The sequence below is a fragment of the Pelobates fuscus genome, chromosome 1, assembly GCF_036172605.1.
Source record: "Pelobates fuscus isolate aPelFus1 chromosome 1, aPelFus1.pri, whole genome shotgun sequence".
NCBI lineage: Eukaryota > Metazoa > Chordata > Amphibia > Anura > Pelobatidae > Pelobates > Pelobates fuscus.
The window spans coordinates 242,489,854-242,512,023 of NC_086317.1; the positions used below are offsets into that span (position 1 = coordinate 242,489,854).

The following is a 22,170-nucleotide window of genomic DNA, read 5'->3' on the forward strand; positions in this document are numbered from 1 at the left end:
GTGACATGTCATGATTCCCTTTTATTCCAGAAGTTTGGTCCTTAAGGGGTTAAAGGAACACTTTAGTGTTAGGAATAAAAAGATGTATTCCTAAAACCGTGTTCCTCTGCCCCCGTGCCCCTCTCCTCCACCCTTTATTCAATTCCAGTGTCATGGTCTGCTTCGTCCAAAGTCAATCGGCAGGGGGGACATCGTGCACATGCGTGGCGGGTGCTGTGCATGCATCAGGCCTACCCTCATAGAGAAAGCATTGCTTTCTTATGGGGTTTTCTCTGATGCGTGAGGACGTCAAGTGTCGTTTCACCAAGTTAAAGCCTGTGAAACTCCAGAAAGCATTCTAGTGGCTGTTTCATAGACAGCCACTACAGTCAGTCTTTGTATTGCAATGTTATAGCTGTTTCTCTGAAAATGCAACGTTTTTCATTCTCAGGGCTAATGGGACAGGGACAGTGCACCAAGACCACTTCAATGAGATAATGTGGTCTGAGTGCTTATAGTATCCCTTCAATTTTTAAATCTACTTAGAATTCTGACTGTAGTAAATAAATCTAGTTGAATTCCCAGCGTGTACTTTAGCACATTACCCTGCTTGTCTTTCCGGACAAACACTGACAGCTAACAGCCGAGCTATGCAGCCTGCACACTCATAGACTGCACGCAGTACACACGACCATGTCCCTTTAAGCCGGTGGAACGCATGTGCAGCTTCTGTGACACGCATGCACCGCTTCCCCCGGAAGTGCTTCACGCACATTCGCTCCGCGCCTTCCTGAGATTGTCACTCAGAGGCTTCCGTCCGTCAGACATATTGTCCCAGAGGAGCCGGGAGAGGCCCTGATAGACCGGGGACAGCATGGGTGAGAGCCGAGGGCGCTTACAGCGAAAGCGGGGCGGGGCGGGGCGGGGCGGGGGGGGGGGGAGGAGGTCCTGTTTATAGCTCGTTATTAATCGTTAGACACCGCTCCGTGTAAACCGGGCGGCCAGTGCAGGGTGACACACACAGACACAGAGAGAGGGAGAGGGGGTACCCCGGCTGCAGTAACCCCACCTACCCACCCAATGGGCGAGGGGCTCTGCTGGCCGCCGGTCTCCTGTCATGTCGGTAACAGACCGCGAGCTGGTCTGACCGGGCGACCTCCGCCTCTTACCGGCCGCTAGACAGACACCGTGTGCTGCCAGCCGAGGGAGTGAATGGGGACCGGGAAGCTCCAGCTATTACTGTAATCACAGACACACACACGGGGCTCCATTCACTAAATGCATCAAAACTGCTAAACCTGACCCGGGACAAGGAAGTTTCAGACTTTTTCCAAATGCACTATTGAGGCCGAAACTTTGCAGTTCTATCTTCAGTTCTCTAATATCCCGGGTTTAGTGAATAATACACCTCCCTCTCTCCCTCCATTCCTTACACACATACAAACTAGCTGAATATATGACTCTAAGCACACATACAAGCTCTCACTCAGTCTATACCAGCGTATTATACAGGATTATTTAGCAAGGATCACTTGAAAATATTTCACTTGCCCTGGTATGAATAATTCCCCTCTAGCTCTTTTAATATGAAAGTAAAAGATTGATATAGCAACTGAATTCTACAAGATATTGGTATGCATGTTAAAAAATTATGAACAGGCTTTGTTGATATGTACTTAATTTGTCAAATGTGTTGGGTCAGAATTATTTATCTGGTTTCATCTATGGTACAACTATGCAGAATATGTTGCCATTATATAAATAACTTTAGCTGAATTAAGCAGTTTCGATGTATAGATCATGCCCCACATTCTCAATGCTCTGCCTTACTGTATCTCATTGAAGTGGATAGGGTGCAGTGCCCCTGTCCCCTGCAATGTTAATTATTGCAGTGTCAGAGAGACTGGAAAAATTACATTGCAGTTGACTGTGTTCAACACACTTACCATCTTCTTGCCCCCCCTTACTTTGGTTATTGGAGACTTCACTTCATCCAGGAGCCAAAATTACCACTGTACTCCAGTGGATGACAGTAGAAAACAGGGTCTATGAAGGACCTGGCATATTGCAATCCTTTATATTGTCTTGCACATGTGAGGTCTTAGGCATCTATTGCGCATTGTGCAAGACGATGCCTGTTCCTGTCTGCCGCCACAACTGACTGAAGTGGCGGTGAAAACTTTTATATGAGGCAAAGTAATCTCTAATTTATCTTATGTGCATATATTTTTATAGAGTTGAAATTTCACAGGAATTCCAACACTGTCAAAAATAAATGCTTTTCATAAAGATTCTGTCTTTATAAAAACCTCCAAAAGTGACGTTTTTTAAATCTGCATTTCATTGATTTGGAAGCTTCTGATGCCAAATCTATAGCTGACATTTGAGTCTGAAGTATAAGCATAGGTTTAGGCAACAAATTCATACATACAAGTCATTAAAAGATTGAGTTATAGTAATCTTTATTTTACTTTAAGTGTCAGTGAAAGATAACTACTCCTTATTAATATATACATTACATATTCTGCCTAGAATCTTTTTAGATATAGTCTAGAGCAGATGTAAAGCGCAACTAACAGTCAATAAGATCTTTAGTAAAGTATGTTTTGAACTGAGAGACCTAGTCTCTGTGCGTGGGGTGAAAGGAAGAATTCAGTTTAGTTGAACTTTGGACCACTAAGATTCTAGAGATTAATCTCTGCTATTACATGAGTTGGAAATTGTGTAAAATGCAGTGAAAGATTAATCTTACATCTTTGTTAATGGGACACTATAGTCACCAGAACAACTACAGCGTAATAAAGTTGTTCTATTGTGCATAGTATGCCCCTGCAGGCTGTTTAATGTAAGCACTGCCTTTTCAGAGAAAAGGCAGTGTTAACATTACAGCCTAGGAATACCTCTAGTGACAGTCACTAAGACACCACTGTCCGTTCCACTGCATGGAGACACTTAACATACCTTATAGAGATGTATTTATTCAGTGCATCTCTATGAGGAGTTCCTGATCGGCGCGGAGTAGGGATCGACAGATATTGATTTTTTTTAGAGCTGATACCGATAATCTGTGAACTTTCAGGCCGATAGCCGATAACTTGCCGATATTCTGTACATTTACCATTTTGAAAAAATAAACTATTTCTAAAGGTAAATGCACAAAATATACATGCCACTTGTAGTGGATGCAGTGTGTTTAGACAGGGGAGCTGTGTGTGCTTGTATAGTGTGTGTGTGTAGTGAATGCAGTGTGTATTTGTGTAGAGTGTATATAATGAATGCGGGGTGTGTGTGTTTGTGTAGTGTGTGTGTATATAATTTAGAGTGTGTAGTGTGTGTATATAATGCAGAGTGTGTGTGTGTTTCTGAAGGAATGTAATTTGTGTAAAATGGGGGAGCAGGGGGGCATTTTTTATTTTTAATTTTTCTTTTTTGTCCCCCCTCACTGCTTGTTACCTGGCCAGGGAGGGGGGCTATGGCATTCCCTGGTGGTCCAGTGGCATGTACTGTGCAGTGCAGTGGGGGCCCGCAGCACACTCTTACTTACCTTCCCAGCAGCTGCCTTCAACTCCCTGTGTAAATCTCGCGGTCTGCGTGCCGCGAGGAGTGTTGCCATGGTAACCCGTGGCACTCGCGAGATTTGCACAGGTAGTGAAGGGAGCTGCTGGGAAGGTAAGTAAGCGCTAGCTGCAGGACCGCTGGGCTTGTAATGGGCCCGGCGGTCCTGTTATATCGGTATCTTTATTGGCTGATACCGATATTGTCGAAAATACCGAATATCGGCAAAACCGATAGTCGGTCAATCCCTAGCGCGGAGCAACATATAGCCTCCAATGTTCAAAATTGATTCTCCGCCAAGGAGGCGGGGCCAGCTGCCACAAGACCGGTGTGGCGTGGCAAAAAAAATTAAATACCTTTACACCTTAATACCTTACAGACGAACCTGACAACTAAGAGGTGTTTTCACATCTATAGTTTCAGGAATATGTGCTTGTATTTCTGACCCTACAGTGTTCTTTTAAAGGACCACTAAAGGTACCCAGGCCACTTCATTTTGATTAAATGGTCTGGGTTCCGTGGCTCTGTTGTTTTAACCCTGCAATGTAAAACATTGCTGGTTTGTAGAGCGTTTTACAGACCGTCACTAAAGGCACTTGCGCATTGAGAATCAAGTCAAACTTTGTTCTCCATCAGATGCTGTTTATACAGCAGCATATGATTGGTGTAGTGTGGAGTTTTGCCTTCCATTGTTTCCCTAAGGAGTCAGAGATCGGCAAGATCTAAAAGGTAAGTAAGTTTTGATTTTCATAGCCTCACAGGAACAGAAAAGCTAAATAGGTAGATTTAAACTTTAGCATGTTTTCCTAATGCTATGTAGTCTAATGAAAAGAAAACACTTCTTTATGTAGAATTTATGGTCAGTGAAAAGCAAGTGCCTATATAGTTATAATACATTAAATGTGAGCCATGCATGTCATATATTTTTTTTTATTGTAGGCATTCACAATATTATTATGCTAATTATATGCTAAATGATTTTTCTCATCCCTTATTTCATCAACTCGATTTAAAGCGGACCTGTCTTCTGTATGATTATCACGCATTAAAAAATGTTTAATAAAAATGTATGCGTTGTGAATTTTTATTTCTGTCTGTGTTCCATTTTAATACTATACTTAGAAGCTACTCTATCTTAAGTATAGTTATTGTAATGGTTAAGAGGCAGCCATTATTCATATACCATTGATGATAACAGCCTCTTTTAATACAATATGCATACCAAAGAAAATGCAAGTGTGGCATGAGGGATCTTAATGTAGTCTCATCAAAAGACAATTAAGGCTGTTATGGGTTACAGGGGTAATATGGCAAAGTTGAACAGTCTTACCTCTTATGATCCTATTAAATGTACCATCTTATATAAATGTATTAAAATTATAAATCTTAAACTTTTTTGGCTAAAAATGCAGAAAATAGGTCCGCTTTAAACAGAAACAGATCTGTAGCTTGGGCTACAAAGTCTATTTACCACTTTATGTACAATTGCTAAACACGCGCAGCTTTGTGCTGGAAGTAAAACGTGTGATGCTCATTCAGGTTTTGGCACTCCTTGTAGCATTATTTCTCACCATTGCTGGAATTGCAATTCCATTAGAAAAGAAAGTATTACAGTTTAGCCCACATTTACAGGTTATACTCTACTTGTTTTGCAGATTTTACAGTACAACCTTGAATTGTGAACATCATTTAGTCATGCAGACAGAAGATTCTTCTTGTTTAGGTAGTGAGGTAATCAAACCAGATGTGGATACCTAGGAACCCATCATGATCAGTAACCGTTTTGTATGCCGAATGAAAGAGACAAAATATGTTCCTTTCCAAGCCTATTCTTATCCTGATATATATATATATATATATATATATATATATATATATATATATATATATATATATATATATATATATATATATATATATAGAGAGAGAGAGAGAGATAGTAATTTAGGTGTAGGGTACCAAAGTTAGTGTGCAACAATGCCTTTTATTGAATGAGTCATGGGATTAAATGTGGATTAGCATATGATTGCAATGTGTTCTATTCCTAGGGAATTTGCTTCACATATGCATTTTGAGTATTGGATCTTTAATATTTGAGGCATTTCATACCCACTACTGGAAATACATAATAATAATAACAAAGTATTTAACAAGGAAAGGTACATTCAGATTACTCTGGTTTTCAAGTACGTCCTGGGGATGTTACTTTTGCCCAACATCCAGGGGTTTCAGTTGTGTGATATTTTGTAATGACCTGCAGTGAGACCTTCCCTCTCTTGTTTCCTCCATTGCCTCCTTTTTATCCCTGCCTTCCCTCCTATTCTTTTTCTTCCCTTCCCTTTCTTCCTTTCCTTAGTTCCTCTCCCCATTAACTACTGGTTCATTAGTTTATTTAGTTTCCAGTATCCGTAAGTAATTGGGAGAGACATAGACACAGATATGGAAAAGGCTTTTTGGAGTTAATCTATAAGACGTAATTCTAGTTGTATTTATCCAACAATTTGTATTAAAGAAATTTATCCACATCACTATATCTCCTGCTGATTTCAGATACTTGCACTAAGTTGGAACATACAAATTATCATGCTTTTAAATATTGTGAGTAAACTTATGGGGTATGCTAGCGTAGAGTTCATTCAACAAGAAGAGGTATGAAAATTATTTCCTTATCTAACATATATAGTTTCCAAATAGAGAAAATCCTACAAACAGCATCACATTAACAAACCCTGTAGAAAAGTTCACCTACATAGAAATATTTAGGCACTTACCCTTTTTTGAGTATTATTGGCTACACTGGAGCTACTGTTAATCATTTATTTTTTACCTTGTACAGACAAAATAATAATCTTGCAATAACTGGAATAGAAAGGGATCTCATTATCAGGAATTCATTTACTCTCTTTAGTGTATAGTCATTCAGATGTACTTTTCTCACTCTTAATATTTCTATAGTTTGTAGTTGATCATATAACATAGTCAGCAGGAATTGTGAAATCATTCCATGTACCAGTAATGCAACTTGTGATGCTATCTGTGCCAGTGGTTATGCAGATTTGTTATCAATTATATGAATCAGGGTGGATAAAAATAAATGATTTATTAAAAAATAAATGCTTTTGGATCAAAAATCTATGTAAAGTTTGTATTCAATTTAAGATACATAATAGTGCACAGGTTATTCTGTTGGAAATATGGATTAGTCAAGGGGTTTGGAAAAAGTCTACTCGTCCAAGGAAAACTCTCTAGGCCCCCGGCCCCCCATAAGTGATTTAAAAGCTGGGTTTAGTAGGCAGCAATGTAAACTCTCTGAAAAGGCAGTGTTTATATAGTGGCTATATAAACCAAAACAGCTGCATTAAATTGGAATACCTACCTAGAGCACTGGGCATTGATAGGGTTAGTCACTAAATTCCACATTTCTGCAAATTATTTATATCCACATTTATCCAAATATATAAACTGACTGAAACAATAACATTTCTTTTTTTGTTTGTTAAAATTCAAAGTTTAGTGAATAACCTTGAGTTTCTCGCTATCTGCCACCTATACTGTGTGTGGTGTGTGCTAACTTGATCTAATGTGTGTTATGTCTGTGCAAGCTGTGTCAAATGTGAGTTGTGTGTTGGCTGTTTGTAATGTTCAGGTGCATGTTGTTTGCTGGCTTTGTAATATGCTTGGTGTATGTTTGCTGGCATTGCTCCTTTAGGTTTAACTAGTAGATTTTTTTTTTTTATTATTATTATTATTATTCTTTGTGCAAATTTTACTTGAAATACGTCACAGACAAGTACGCAGTTCAAGGTTAGTCGTGTACATCGATTACCAGAAGAGAGAGATATGAACTGTGGAATATACACCACACACATATAACAGATTTTAAAAGACTGAGCGGTTTGAGCAGGCCTCCTCTGAGATTACTCAAGATCTTTTTAGGTTACATAGCCATAGGGAGGACTAGAGTTATATTTCTATATTTGGATTATCATAACAGAGAACGGGTGTAGATTGTTTGGGTTAGAGTTATATCGGGTTGTCTAACCAAGGTAACCATTTTTTAATCAAATTTTTAAATGGCTATCATATTTTAAAGATCTACCCCTTTCCATATCATATTGGTATTTAAGCTGAGTTAGCAGTAGAGTCCAGGATGGAATTTTTTTCTGTAGCCAATATCTTGAGATTTCTATTATCTATTCTATCATATGGCCATCATAAGTTGATTTATTGGATACCTTTTTTGAGTTGAGAATTTTCTTATTAAAATGATAAAGAGCAACCAAAAGTTATCTCCCAAATGTTCTCCCACTAAGTCTGATATAACTCTAAATGCCTTATTCCATATAGGTCTTAAAAGCTTACATCCCCACCAGATATGTTTAGAGCTACCTTCTACACAATTACACGTCCAGCATAGTTTGGTATTATCAGGGTTAATTTTATTTCAGATTTTTGGTACCCTATGCCATTGATGAAACATTTTGTAATGAAGCTCTATAATATTTAAACAGTGCAACGATTTTTTTAACTTCTTGAATTGATCTATACCACTGCTCCAGCTCGATGGGGGACCCACTTTCTTGTTCCCAGTTTTTTCAGGCTTTTGGTTTAGACTCTATTTCTTCCTCTCTGTATTTCATACCAACTAGATATCAGTTTACGTTTTGTATTATTTTTGAATAGATCATTTAATTTCTTTATGTATCTTCATGGAGGAGATGATTAGCCAAATATTTTTTTTTATTCTTCGATATGAGAATATCTCTCTTGATTTAAGGCCAAGACCTAACTGAAGGTGTGAAAAGGGCTTTATTTTATTTGACTCTAGTAGATCATATATTTTAAAGGTACACTATAGTCACCAGAACAACTACAGCTTATTGAATTTGTTCTGGTGAGTAGAATCATTACCTTTTCAGAGAAAATGCAGTGTTTACATTACAGCCTAGTGATAACTTCACTGGCCACTCCTCAGATGGCTGTTAGAGATCCTTCCTGGGTCATGGCTGCCTAAAATGCATCCAAACATTCAGTGTCTCCTCCCTCTGCATGCATACACTGAACTTTCCTCATAGAGATTCAATGATTCAATTCATCTCTTTGAGGAGATGCTGATTGGCCAGGGCTGTGTTTGAATTGTGCTGGCTCTGCCCCTGATCTGCCTCTTTGTCAGTCTCAGCCAATCCTATGGGGAAGCACTGTGATTGGATCAGGCTACCACTTCTGATGGTGTCAGAAGACTGCTTGTTTTTCTGAGTCTAACAGCATGCAGAGTTACAGCATCTGGCTTGACTACAGTAAGATGTTGCTATATTTATGGAGGCATGAGGGGCACAGGGGGGCTAGATGGTGGGTTTAGCACTATAGGGTCAGGAATACATGTTTGTGTTCCTGACCCTATAGTGATCCTTTAATTGTACCAGATCTGATCCAATTACCTATAGTTAGATCAGTAATATTATATTCCATTGTCTCAATTGGACTATATTTAGAGATTTTATTTAGAATGTTTTCTTCCCTGTATTTTACACAATTTTCACAAATATCTCTTGTATAAGAGGTTTCTATATTTAAAAATTAGCACTAGCTCCAGCGTCAGTCCATATTATATTGGAAAAATCTTTTGTTTTACACAGAAAGGACTCAATTTTGTACCAAGGCTCGTCTATTGTCCTTGGGCCCTGCCGTCTTCACAGATGGAACAACCTCCTGGCTTCATAGTATTTAATGAGATTAGGGACCACCAGGCCACCCTTACTGGACTTACATGTATTACGTGTAGAATCGAGATCCTAGATCTCTTATAGCCCCAGATATAATTCAAAAATATGCAAAACGAGGATGTACACAAAGTGTATAGGAAAATATCAAATAAAATACAATCCACCACTAGTGTTATATTTGGAGCGCTGAAAATATATGGAGTTACCCCTATGGGTTAACACAATTTGTCTACATACTCGTTTTGCATTTTCTTTTATAGGGGTAGCTGCTATAAACTAATTTGATTTTAAATGTTCAAAGCGCCCTATTGACACACTTTCTCTATAATTCAAAAATAATTTATGGATCTGTCTACATTTTGTTGTTGTTACAGATAAAGGGATCATTCTGAAAAGGTATGACCAATGGGGTGAAATATATGATTTGACGATATTTATTCTTCCTATATTTCTCCACTCTTTCAGTATTTATCACTAGTTTCTTTTAGAAGATTATCCACATTTTTATCTATCGTTTCCATTTGGTTAAAGGAAAAATAAATCCCAAGGTATTTAAAACCTTGTGGTGACCAAGTAAAAGGATATTTAGTTGATAGTCTATTAATTGTCATAGAGTCTAGGTTAATGGGCATAATTTGGGATTTACCAACATTTAATTTGTAATTTGAGACTCTACTATAATCTTCTAACTCTAAGATCAAGGCCCCTAGTGATGTGACCGGATCTGTCAATGTTAATATTATATCATCAGCATAGAGACTGATCTTAAAATCAGAATGATCCATGATGACTGCTTTAATTTGATAGTTGTTTCTTATACTCACTGCGAGTGGTTCAAGTGTCAAAATATATAAAAGCGGAGCAAGGGGGCATCCCTGCCTGGTCCCATTAGAAATTGTGAACCAATCTGCAGGGATGCCAGGGCGCACGGTTTTAGAAAGCCATTATTGCAGTTTTGATGGAACCAACAAATCCAAATTTGTCCAAAGTCTGGTTCATAAAACTCCACCTGACCCTGTCAAACGCCTTCTCAGCATCTAATGATAGGACCAGCAGATGAATCTTGCTCCTTGTTACATAATCAATCAAGCCAGTCAGTCTTCGAGTATTGTTACTTTGATTTCGATTCTGTACAAAGCCTATTTGGTCGTGATGAATTAAAGACGGGATCATTGATTTTAGTCTATTCGCAATGACAGCAGAGTAAATTTTATTATCTGAGTTTATAAGAGATATAGGCCGGTAATTGGCTAGATTAGTAGGGTCCTTATCTGTTTTTAATATTGGTGAGACATTTGCCTGTAATAATTCCTTCGATGAAAGACCAGTTTCTCTAATCTTATTAAATGTGTCTACTAGATAATGCGAAAGCTCAGTTTTAAACTTCTTAAAAAAACAGTTATTATACCCATCAGGACCTGGAGCTTTATTCAGTTTAAGATTATTGATCATTAAAATGACCTTATTTTCAGAGAATGGTAAGTTGAGCTCTTTCTGCTGATCATCCATAAGTGTTGGCAACTCAATCCTGTCCAGATATCTGATTCCTGGGGGCTGGAGGAGAGGCTATAAAGTTGTGCATAGAATTTATTAAACTAACTATGACCATCTACTATGATCTTTTCAATTCTTGATCTCGCATTTGACTGGCCGGGAGGGATAAACAAAAAAAAAAATTGCGGCGTGGCTTACCGTGCGGTGGGGGCAGGGCTAAAAGTGCTATGTTACTGCTGCAGGGGAAGCCGGAAGGAGTCCCTGCTTCTCCCAACAACCAGAATCCAGGAGCTGCACTACTCCCAGCTCCATAATGAACAGAGGTAATTGTGTGTGGTTGTCTGTCTGTGTGTGTGTGTGTGTGTGGTTGTCTGCCTGTGTGTGTATTACTGCCTATGTGTGACTGTCTGGGCAGACTAAATGGGCCGAATGGTTCTTATCTGCCGTCACATTCTATGTTTCTATGTCTGTGTTTTTGTGTGACTATCTGTGAGTGCCTGTGTGTGTGTGTGTGAAGGGGGGGGGGGGGGGGAGCTGTGAAGATTTTTTGCACAGGGCGCCCAAGGGACTTAGGCCGGCCCTAGAGTTGATCTTATTAGATGTTTCTGATATTTTTTTTGATCAACCTCCTTTGTGGGGGAGATTTTATTTTTTTAAATTTAGTTTATAGAGTTCGAAATATATAGTTGATTTAAAGAGAGACCTTGTTCCCTTTTTTTTTTTTTTTTTGGACCCCAATTTAAACAAACAACCCCTTTTTAGAATTTGTGAATAGTCTCTCGTTCAGCCTCCATGATGACCGTGGTTCTATAGAGTCTAATCCTAATTCCAATATCACAGCCGAATGGTCCATGTAATATCCTCAATTTTAGCTAGATGGCATTGTTAAATTAACTGTAGTTTCACCAAAGAAAAAAAATCTATTCTAGAATATGACAAATGTGGTTTGGAGTAAAAAGTAAACTCCTTTTCATCGGGGTGTTTTATTCTCCAAATGTCATATAGATTGAATTTAGATATGACATTCTGCAAGACTAATTTTTTAATGATATTTTGCTGTTTCCTTTTTTGTGGAACCTTTTTATTCAATGATACGTCTACCACACAATTAAGGTCTCCTCCTATGAAGGGCCCCTTATATATACTTTATATTCAAACTTACTTAATGTTATTTAATTTTTCGGTTGTTTGTTTGGAGCATGTATATTGAGTAATGAATAGAGCTTACCCTGTAATTCACAAATCAAGAACACATATATGCTATTCTTGTCCACTTTCCTATATAGTTCTTTATATTTTAAATTTTTAGATATAAAAATTGCAACTTCTCTATTTTTCGAGCTATAATCTGAGGCAACAAGAGTTGGATAATTTTTCATTTTAGGATTTCCAGCTTTCCAGTGTGTTTCTTGTATAAATCAGACAGTGACTTTCTTTTTCCGTAACTGATCTACTAGGAGCTTACGTTTCTGTGGTGGATTCATCCCCTTAACAGTCAATGTTTATGATCCTATATTTTGCCCCCTCGGACATTCATCCTCACTATGATATATAATTTCTCAGGTTGGCCACACACAATCCGCTCAACATAAAAGACAAATACAACCATATAACAGAGAAAAATAAAACCTTGAAGGTTATTTCCCTGGAATAGGCACTTTTTTCATCTATCAAGAGCTGTAATGTAGGGCAACGGAAAAACTAATTTTTACAAATTGGAGAGACAGCATTGTTTTATGTGCATTTTGCTTCCCTCTTACCTTTATATAACATTATCTTAATATATTTTATGTGCATTTACTAATTTGTTTAACATAACCTATTGTGTCTATACTCTCCTCATTAGTATAAGTTTATTTAGGATGTTTCCTAATTTACCGATTTGTGACAGCAGTTAATAATGTTTGAAAATTTAATGTGATTATGGGTATATGTTTAATGTGATTAGCAATTGGATTCAACCTTTCCTATGACATTATTCCTTGTCCTTAGTCTCAACTAATCAAACAGATACAACTTATTACTTTTATCTTTCCTCCTTTTCTTTTCCCCTTCCCTTCTCCCTTTCCTCTTCTCTCCCCCCCCTCCCCTTAATTGTAGTGAGAGAGAAAGCAAAGCAGAGTAGCAACCTAATAGTTTTATGTATAGTTATTCATCATAAGTGCCCTAGACCTGTTGTATCTGTTTCTCTCATCTTTTTCCTTGCTCATCGCCACCCCTCTTATTCTCCCTTTCTTACTCTATCCTCCCTAGTGATTAGTTACATTAGTTCTTCCACATTTAATATTAAACATTTACAAAGTAATAAACAAGTGGCTATCAAAATTAAGTAGCATTTTCAAGAGTAAATCCCCGTCATTTAAGTCATGTGAATGTTAGATTAGTTCTGTGAAGTGTAATTAGTAAATAGAACATTTATTTATTATTACAGATTTAGTCATACTATCGCTCTTTGTGTAACTTAAGTTAAAATATACTTATGTAAGTTTTATTCCGTTATTTTTAAGCCATTGTTGTGATTATCTAAAATTTCCTCTTTCCCCTCCCCCTCTCCCTCCCCAGTATATTTAGTTTTGTTCAATATTGATCCATTCAAAAATAGACCAAATGTTATCCATCGTCAGGAATCGATGTGCACTACACACATTTGATTTTTTGATATACATACACACAATTTTGAATGATGCCTTTTTTTTTATGTTTAATTTCTTTTTATTGTACAAGTTCACAGCAACGCATAACAGTAGGAAAATGTTGACATGCACATACATATCCAAGCAGTAATTAGTGAGTTATATTATAGTTAAGGTGTTTTACACATAAAGTTCAAAAAGTAGGCATCTGATAGGAATTGTTAGTATTGCTTCCTTGTTGCAGAAATGAAAGGGAGGAGGGAAGGGGGAAAGTCGCACTTAGACCTGCAATGTAAATCATTGCAGTTTTTCTGAAACTGCAATAATTACATTGCTGGACTAAGATTCCCTCTTGTGATTGTCAATCAGACAGCCACTAGAGGCACTTCCTGCTTGTTAGGTGACTTTTGGTCACCTGAAGCCTGACGTCCCCATGTTTTGCATAAGGACATACAGCGTCTGCTAAAACCCATAGGAAAGCATTCAGCAATGCTTTGCTATGGGGAGGGCCTAATGCAGGGCTCGACAGATCGATTTGTTGGCCCACTCAGCCCCTGAGGTGATCGGCTTCCTATGAGTGGAGGCAGGCGTGGGCTTGTGCATGGGCGGGAGACTCCTGGAGGATTGAGGCAGAAGGGCAGGCACACGAGGGAGCTGTAACCTTCCTGCTCTGCTCCTTCGCGCGTCCTTCAGTGATGCCCGGAGCCGGAATATGACGTTATTCCGACTCTGGCATCACTCAACGGCGCTCTATGGGGCGGAGCAGAGAGATGACTGAAGCCCCACTGGACTACAGGGAAAAGCTGAACTACTCCAGATCTCCCAAAGGTAGAGCGGCCCGGTGGTCACGTTAAAGTGTGTGTGTGTGTTTAGGTGGCGGGTCCCCCTCCAATAACATGGGAAAGGGGGACAGGGACACTGCACCCAGATTACTTCAATGAGATGAGAAGGCCTGGATGCCTTTAAGAACTTCATGTAAAGAGTGTGTCCTCTTTTATTTTATTTATTTTTTTACAAAAAGTGCAGATTTCAATAGAATTTAGCAGTTTTATATATTCTATATTAAGCTTGTTGCTCTCCCTGGCTGTCAGACAGCCTGTCCTGTTACGTCCAAGTTGCTTTGCTCAGTGGAGCAAAACTCTTGAGGCAGCAATTGGTCAGAGTACCTGCCTTGCAAAGACTTATGATTGGACTGCATTGGAAAGTCTGTGATTACACAGGCACAGAAAGTCTATGTGGGTTAGAAAGCATGTATGTTTTTATTGGGGGCATTTCTACTTAACAGTTTTTAAAAAAAAAATGTATTTAGACAGTGGAGTGTCCCTTTAACAAGTGCTGGGAGGAAGTGATCTGAGACCACTTCATCCAAGCACCTCATTGAGTACAGCCCTCACCACTTGCTGCTATTACCACTAGTGCTGAATGTTTGTTTGGCACTAGCAGATAACTGATGTAGTCACACTGGAACCTATGTTAGGCCAGCTCCAGGGAAGATCTTCAGATCTCCTCAGCCTGTTCGGGTCTGCCAGGCTTGCGTGTCGATATAGGTGGCTGACCCCTGATTTAGAGACTTATCCTTTGTTCTTCATGTTCTTGCTAACCTGGAACTGGTTGTTTATTATGAATGTCTGTGATATGGAGCGCCTTTATATACTTACAGATGAGTATTGTATCACTGTAATTGACCACTTTACACACCTGTCACCATTATCTCATCTAAGTATCAATATTTTTTCATTATTATTTTATAGAGACCATGGCGAGCCCCGGGAAGGACAATAGTCGCATGAAGAGCTACAAGAACAAAGCCTTGAACCCGGAGGAAATGCGGAGGCGGAGAGAGGAAGAGGGAATCCAACTTCGCAAGCAGAAACGTGAACAGCAGGTATACATTGTTTGGTATTTTCTTATATCTTCGGTTTCAGAAACATGTTTGACAAATCCAAAATACAATGTTACGATATCAAATGGTTTGCTTTACTTGGCCATATTTGCAAATGTAATAGTAACCCAATCAAGTGAAAATAAATAGCTACAGAAATTGTTCAGGGACTGCCAAGCAATACTTGATGTACTCTCAATCTTCATATCACCTGTTCTGTTTCATAGTTATCCTATGCATTTGTGATTTCAGATTAATTAATTTATTTCATAATCTTTCTCTAACAACCTTGTATGACTTTATGTTTCAATCAAGAACTAGTAAATTTTTGTTATTTGTTTGTTAAATCTCAATGTATCTTTCCTGGTAAAATAATTTATAAATAATCCTTAAAATATCCCTTGGAACACAGAAGGGGGGGGGGGGGGAGGAGAGAGTTTATTGGATCTGATTAACCAAACAGCTGAATTTGCTGGTAGCAGCTGTTACTTGCTGCCAGTGTGACATCTTTATTCACAGTTTTAGGAAAGGAGCTGTTAACAGGGATTTCCCAACTTTAATGAATAGAATAGCTGCTAAATTATTAACCATCATTTTTTGTGCTTTCAGAATTCATAAAGCAGGTCTCATGTCTGTTTATTACAGCTTTTTAAACGCCGAAATGTGGAGTTGGCGCCAGAAGATAGTTCCATGTTTGATGGTCCTTTGATGGATTCATATGTTAACTCTACTACTACTACTGTTGGGGTAAGTCAATACATCTGGTTATATGAGTATGCTAAATGTTAAACTCCTACTTTACATGTGTAATATGTAAACGAATTACTTTTTTCCTACATTTCACCTGTTCATATAGGAAAGTGTTATCACACGAGACATGGTGGCATTGCTGCTTTCTGATGATCCTGATTTACAATTGACAATGACACAAAAATTCAGAAAATTGCTGTCTAAAGGTAATGGGATTTGATTTTTAGCAATCTAAGGAGCGTCTTAGGAGTCCCTGTCACATTGACACAGCCAATCTCTGTATGTAGATAATATTGAATGTAATATGCTCGCCCAGTGATACAACCTATTTAAATGTAGATACAGATGTCAGGAGTGTTCTAAATTGCACATTCCACACGTATACTTTGCTTCAAATTATTATTTAAAAAAAAAAAAAAAAAGTGGATGCAAAATCAGACTTGTTTTATTGTTTTCACTTACCTATCCTTTGAAGTGGTAGTAACCTTACTAGTCGTAAAATACTGAGGGGCAGAATAGTTGAAAAGTATCACGCTCTCAGCATTTCAATCAATATTAGCAACTATAACACACAAGATAGTGGATAGCGCACAAATAAGTAATAATAATCACCTTATATGTGGACACTCAAATAATATATGGGTGAGTAAGTGGCAAAAAAAGAAAAAATGACATATAATCTCCAATGTGCCTGGAAAATAAAATGCTCACCATAGGACAATATAGTATTAACCAATAAGCACATAAATAATTATCTTATAACATCCCATTCACATTTTCATGAGCCTGTGTATCACTGGCTCAGGCACATCAGCATTGGTGGGATGAAGGTGTTCTGATACTTTAGCTTCCAATATTCAATTCTCCCACAAGAGAAAGGGAACAGCAAGCGCAAAGTTAGGGTAAAAAAAATCACAATATTCTTAAATATCAATAAGCTTGGTGCAGCAAGCAAAACTTGTCTCTCCTAAAATCAGCACAACGCGTTTTGGCATAAAAGCCTGTCCTGCAGTGTTTCTTTTTAAATGCATATTATGAAGAAAAAAATCTATTTGATAGATTTTGGTGCAATGATGTACATTTAAAAAGAAACACTGCAGGACTGGAATGAGAATATTTTATGTGCTTATTGGTTTATACTATAATGTCCTATCAGAGACTATTTGTTTATGGGATATCTTTTTTTTTTTTTTGCCACTTATTCACCTATATATTATTTGAGTGTCCACATATAAGGTGATTATTATTACTTATCAGTGTGCTATCCACCATCTTGTGTTATATTTGGGTTTATTCTGTAAAATATAATGATTGATTTCACTGTGCATTTACAGCTGCACTTACAAGGTTTTATCTATTAAGCACCCTTTTTATCACCCGATCCTGTTTTTTTGCAGGGGGGGGGGGGGGGGGGGGGGGAGTTGTACATTCAAATATTAGCAGCTGTCTACATTAAGATACCAGACATTAAAATCTTGTTCTATGTTATTGTAAACAGAAGCTGGTTTTGCTTGTCTACTACTGAAATTCTGAGTGTATGTGATGCCCCTACATAATGGAGTCCCTCATTAGGTTGTATGACCAGTAAGATTCCTGCTACATTTAAAGGACAGGCAAGTAAAAGTTGTGCACTTCATGTAGACAGGGCCAGATTAAGAGCCCAGTGGGCCTGGTGCTGACAATTATGATGGGCCTAGTTACAGAATATTATCGCCCAAAAAGACTAAAACAGTCATACCTCCCAAGCGTCATGTATCTGATGGAGATGGTGTTGGAGGGAAACTCAAAGGATGCAGCTATAAGAAAACACATACTCTATGCTAATCTCTCTCTAATTCATGCTTTCATCTTTCAAGTAAATCCATACCCCCTAACAGCAGTGTCAAGTGAAGCAGGAAGTCAATGGGCGGGTAAAAGGGTGGGCCACTGACGCGAATCACGTGACCAGAACTGCCAAAAGGATCGAACATGCCCAAAAAGGGGGCATGTCTATCCAAAGAATTGGAAGGCCATCCTGGCATCAGTGTCCCTATGTATCACAGTGTCAGCATCCCCATGTCGCCCAGTCCCCTAGTCTCCCAGTGTCCTCCTTTCTCCCCGTGTCCCCATGTCTCAGTGTTTCCCGTGTCACTAGGATACTAGGGGACATTGGGAGACATGGGGGCACTGTGACACAGTGGATACAGACATGTGGAGACATTTGGGGACACAGAGACATGGGGACACAGACATTTGGGGATACGAAGACACTAGGGACACAGAGACATGGGAACACAGACACTGGGAGATTAGGGGACACTGAGACACTAGGGACACTGGCTGGGAGACATTGGGCCACATGGAGACACTGAGACACTAGGGACATTGGCTGGGAGACATGTGGACACAGACATTCGGAGACACTGGTAGACATGGGGACACTGAGAGACATGGAGACTAGGGGACACTGGGAGACTAGGGGAAACTAGGGGACACTGGGAGACTAGGGGAAACTAGGGGACACTGGGAGACTAGGGGACACTGGGAGAGGGACACTGGGAGACTAGGGGACACTGGGAGAGGGACACTGGGAGACTAGGGGACACTGGGAGACTAGGGGACACTGGGAGACTAGGGGGACACTGTGTCCATAGTGTCTGTGTCCCAATGTGTCTCCCAATGTCCCTAAGTCTCACAGCGTCCCCATTTGTCTGTGTCCCCATGTTTCCCTGCTGCCTTTCCCCCCCATCCTTCAGCCCTTATCCCGTCCCTCACTTCCCTGAGCTGTAGGCTGTCTCTGCAGGCTGTGAGCTGCTATCTGGACTCTCTGTGCTGTGTAGCTGCTCCCCTGCGGATCAGTGAGTAGAGAGAGGCAGGGAGGGATATGCTGTAACTTGGCTGGTTGGTGGTATTGCAGAGTAATCTCTGTTTATACTGAGAGAAATATCTGCATTTGTATTGCCGGTATTACTGCAATACCGGCACGACCAGGCAGTCTCAAATACCAGTCAGGTGGCAAACTCAAGAGTAGTGTGTAAAAAAAAATATACATTTTTTTTTTTTTTTAATGGGCCTGGGCCTGGGCCTGGGCCTGGAGCTGCAGCTCCATCAGCCCCTATGTTAATCCGGCCCTGCATGTAGAGTATTTATTGGTTTAAGAAGATAATTCCAATTCTCATTTTACCTGGCAACCGTTTGTTCTGTGAAATGAGTTGAAAATGCATGCTACCTTGTTTCACCAGCAGGGACACAACATAACTATTATGTTTACTTTGTTTCAGAGCCAAATCCACCAATAGATGAAGTGATCAATGCACCTGGAGTAGTGGAAAGATTTGTAGAATTCCTGAAGAAGAGTGAAAACTACACACTACAGGTATGGGTTATGGTGCCTGAAATCCCCAGGTGCCATCTTACTTTCCAGAGTTAAACCATTAAGAAGTGGCCTCAGGTGGTGGTCTGCTGCAGCTCCTCTTCTGCTTAAGCAGTAAATGAGTGTCGGTAATAGTCTGAGAGTGTCAGCTGACCCTCTCAGCTTGTCACAGTTGTACTTTTTCTGCTTTAAGCTAATGCAGAGATGCAGCAGACTGACACCTGTAAAAGCTTCTTCAGTGTGACGCAATTCGATAATGGTTTAACACCAGAAGGTAGGTGTGTTCCTTTAATTCTATGATAACACTGTTGCTCAATGTTTTCAATAAAGCACTGCAGCTATTGATCTTTCCTAAAATTCCTGGTTTTGATTGCATTTTTGTTGCAGTTTGAAGCAGCCTGGGCTCTCACCAACATCGCATCTGGCACATCCCAACAAACAAAGATAGTGATAGAAGCAGGAGCTGTGCCTATTTTCATCATGCTCCTGAATTCTGAATATGAGGATGTGCAGGAGCAGGTATTATTGCCATGTCGTTTTACTTGGAACTATTCATTTCCATCAAGCTTTTCTGGTTTTGATTTTATAAACTGAATACCACTATATTGCACATATTATTTTTAGTTTCCTTTGTACTACGTGTACCTGTGATAAGTTTCATGGCTGTATTGTATTGGTTTTGTTTTCTCCAGGCTGTGTGGGCACTAGGAAATATTGCGGGTGACAGTGCTGTGTGCAGAGACTACGTGCTGAGCTGTGACATTCTTCCTCCGCTGCTCAGGTAAGTACATGAGGGCGTGCATGTGAGAGTGGAGTAACATATACAGCACACCAAGAGATCTGGCAAGGGAGTATGGGAGTTAAATAGACCGCAGTGTGTAAATTAAAGGATCACTATAGTCAACATATAAGCGCAAGAAAGACAGGTCCCCTAGTCCCCTATATTAGTTTGCCATTAAAAATAAATTCAAGCCCTTTTATCATATAAACATACCTCCGTTCCAGCGCCGAGGTCCTTGGCACGCCACGCCCCTTTTTTAGTCAAGATAGCAGGGCTCAATCAGACGCTTCTCACTGAGAAGCGTCATCAGACTGGTGCGCATGCGCGGCTTCGCTCTGCACCAATCAGGTTCTTCATAGAGCGACATTGAATGTCGCTCTATGAATGAACTGAATGCTGTACCGCGCATGTGCACGGTATGCACGTTCGCGAGCTGAGCTGGCTAACCTCTCAGCTCGCTGTCTATGCCCGTCCCCCTCCTACGGCAACCCTCCTAAGCCAAAAAGTTGTATGCAAACACAATATATAGAGATATCTCTATACATAGTGTTTGTACACAAACACACACATTTTAAATATATATTGTTAAACCTACATACACACACTATCTATCTGTATCTATCTATTTCCAGCTATCTCTATCTATTTCCAGCTATCTCTATCTATTTCCAGCTATCTCTATCTATTTCTAGCTATCTCTATCTATTTCTAGCTATCTCTATCTATTTCTAGCTATCTCTATCTATTTCTAGCTATCTCTATCTATTTCTAGCTATCTCTATCTATTTCGCTCTCACAATCACACTCTCTCTCTCACAATCACACACTCTCTCTCTCACAATCACACACTCTCTCTCTCACAATCACACACTCTCTCTCTCACAATCACACACTCTCTCTCTCACAATCACACACTCTCTCTCTCACAATCACACACTCTCTCTCTCACAATCACACACTCTCTCTCACAATCACACACTCTCTCTCTCTCACAATCACACTCTCTCTCTCTCTCACAATCACACTCTCTCTCTCTCTCTCTCTCTCACAATCACACTCTCTCTCTCACAATCACACACTCTCTCTCACAATCACACACTCTCTCTCACAATCACACACTCTCTCTCACATTCACACACTCTCTCTCACAATCACACACTCTCTCTCACAATCACACACTCTCTCTCACAATCACACACTCTCTCTCACAATCACACTCTCTCTCTCTCACAATCACACTCTCTCTCTCTCACAATCACACTCTCTCTCTCTCACAATCACACTCTCTCTCTCTCTCACAATCACACTCTCTCTCTCACAATCACACTCTCTCTCTCTCACAATCACACTCTCTCTCTCTCACAATCACACTCTCTCTCTCTCACAATCACACTCTCTCTCTCACAATCACACTCTCTCTCTCACAATCACACTCTCTCTCTCACAATCACACTCTCTCTCACAATCACACTCTCTCTCACAATCACACTCTCTCTCACAATCACACTCTCTCTCTCTCACAATCACACTCTCTCTCTCACAATCACACTCTCTCTCTCACAATCACACACACTCTCTCTCACAATCACACACTCTCTCTCTCACAATCACACACTCTCTCTCTCACAATCACACACTCTCTCTCACAATCACACACTCTCTCTCTCTCACAATCACACTCTCTCTCTCTCTCACAATCACACTCTCTCTCTCTCTCACAATCACACTCTCTCTCTCTCTCTCTCACAATCACACTCTCTCTCTCACAATCACACACTCTCTCTCACAATCACACACTCTCTCTCACATTCACACACTCTCTCTCACAATCACACACTCTCTCTCACAATCACACACTCTCTCTCACAATCACACTCTCTCTCTCTCACAATCACACTCTCTCTCTCTCACAATCACACTCTCTCTCTCTCACAATCACACTCTCTCTCTCTCTCACAATCACACTCTCTCTCTCTCACAATCACACTCTCTCTCTCTCACAATCACACTCTCTCTCTCTC

The 22,170-nt window shown here is 39.7% G+C and overlaps 1 protein-coding gene across 1 annotated transcript in view; it reads left to right on the plus strand.

The window, feature by feature from the left end:
* The first annotated feature begins 763 nt into the window (after positions 1–763).
* KPNA6 (karyopherin subunit alpha 6) overlaps positions 764–22,170 on the plus strand; it is a 29,802-nt gene continuing 8,395 nt past the window's right edge. The window contains exons 1-7 of the mRNA XM_063456125.1: positions 764–857; positions 15,136–15,269; positions 15,912–16,013; positions 16,123–16,222; positions 19,277–19,371; positions 19,756–19,887; positions 20,061–20,149. Coding sequence (XP_063312195.1) covers positions 854–857; positions 15,136–15,269; positions 15,912–16,013; positions 16,123–16,222; positions 19,277–19,371; positions 19,756–19,887; positions 20,061–20,149 — 656 coding nt within the window. The 5' untranslated portion in view covers positions 764–853. The remainder of the gene's footprint in view (positions 858–15,135; positions 15,270–15,911; positions 16,014–16,122; positions 16,223–19,276; positions 19,372–19,755; positions 19,888–20,060; positions 20,150–22,170) is intronic.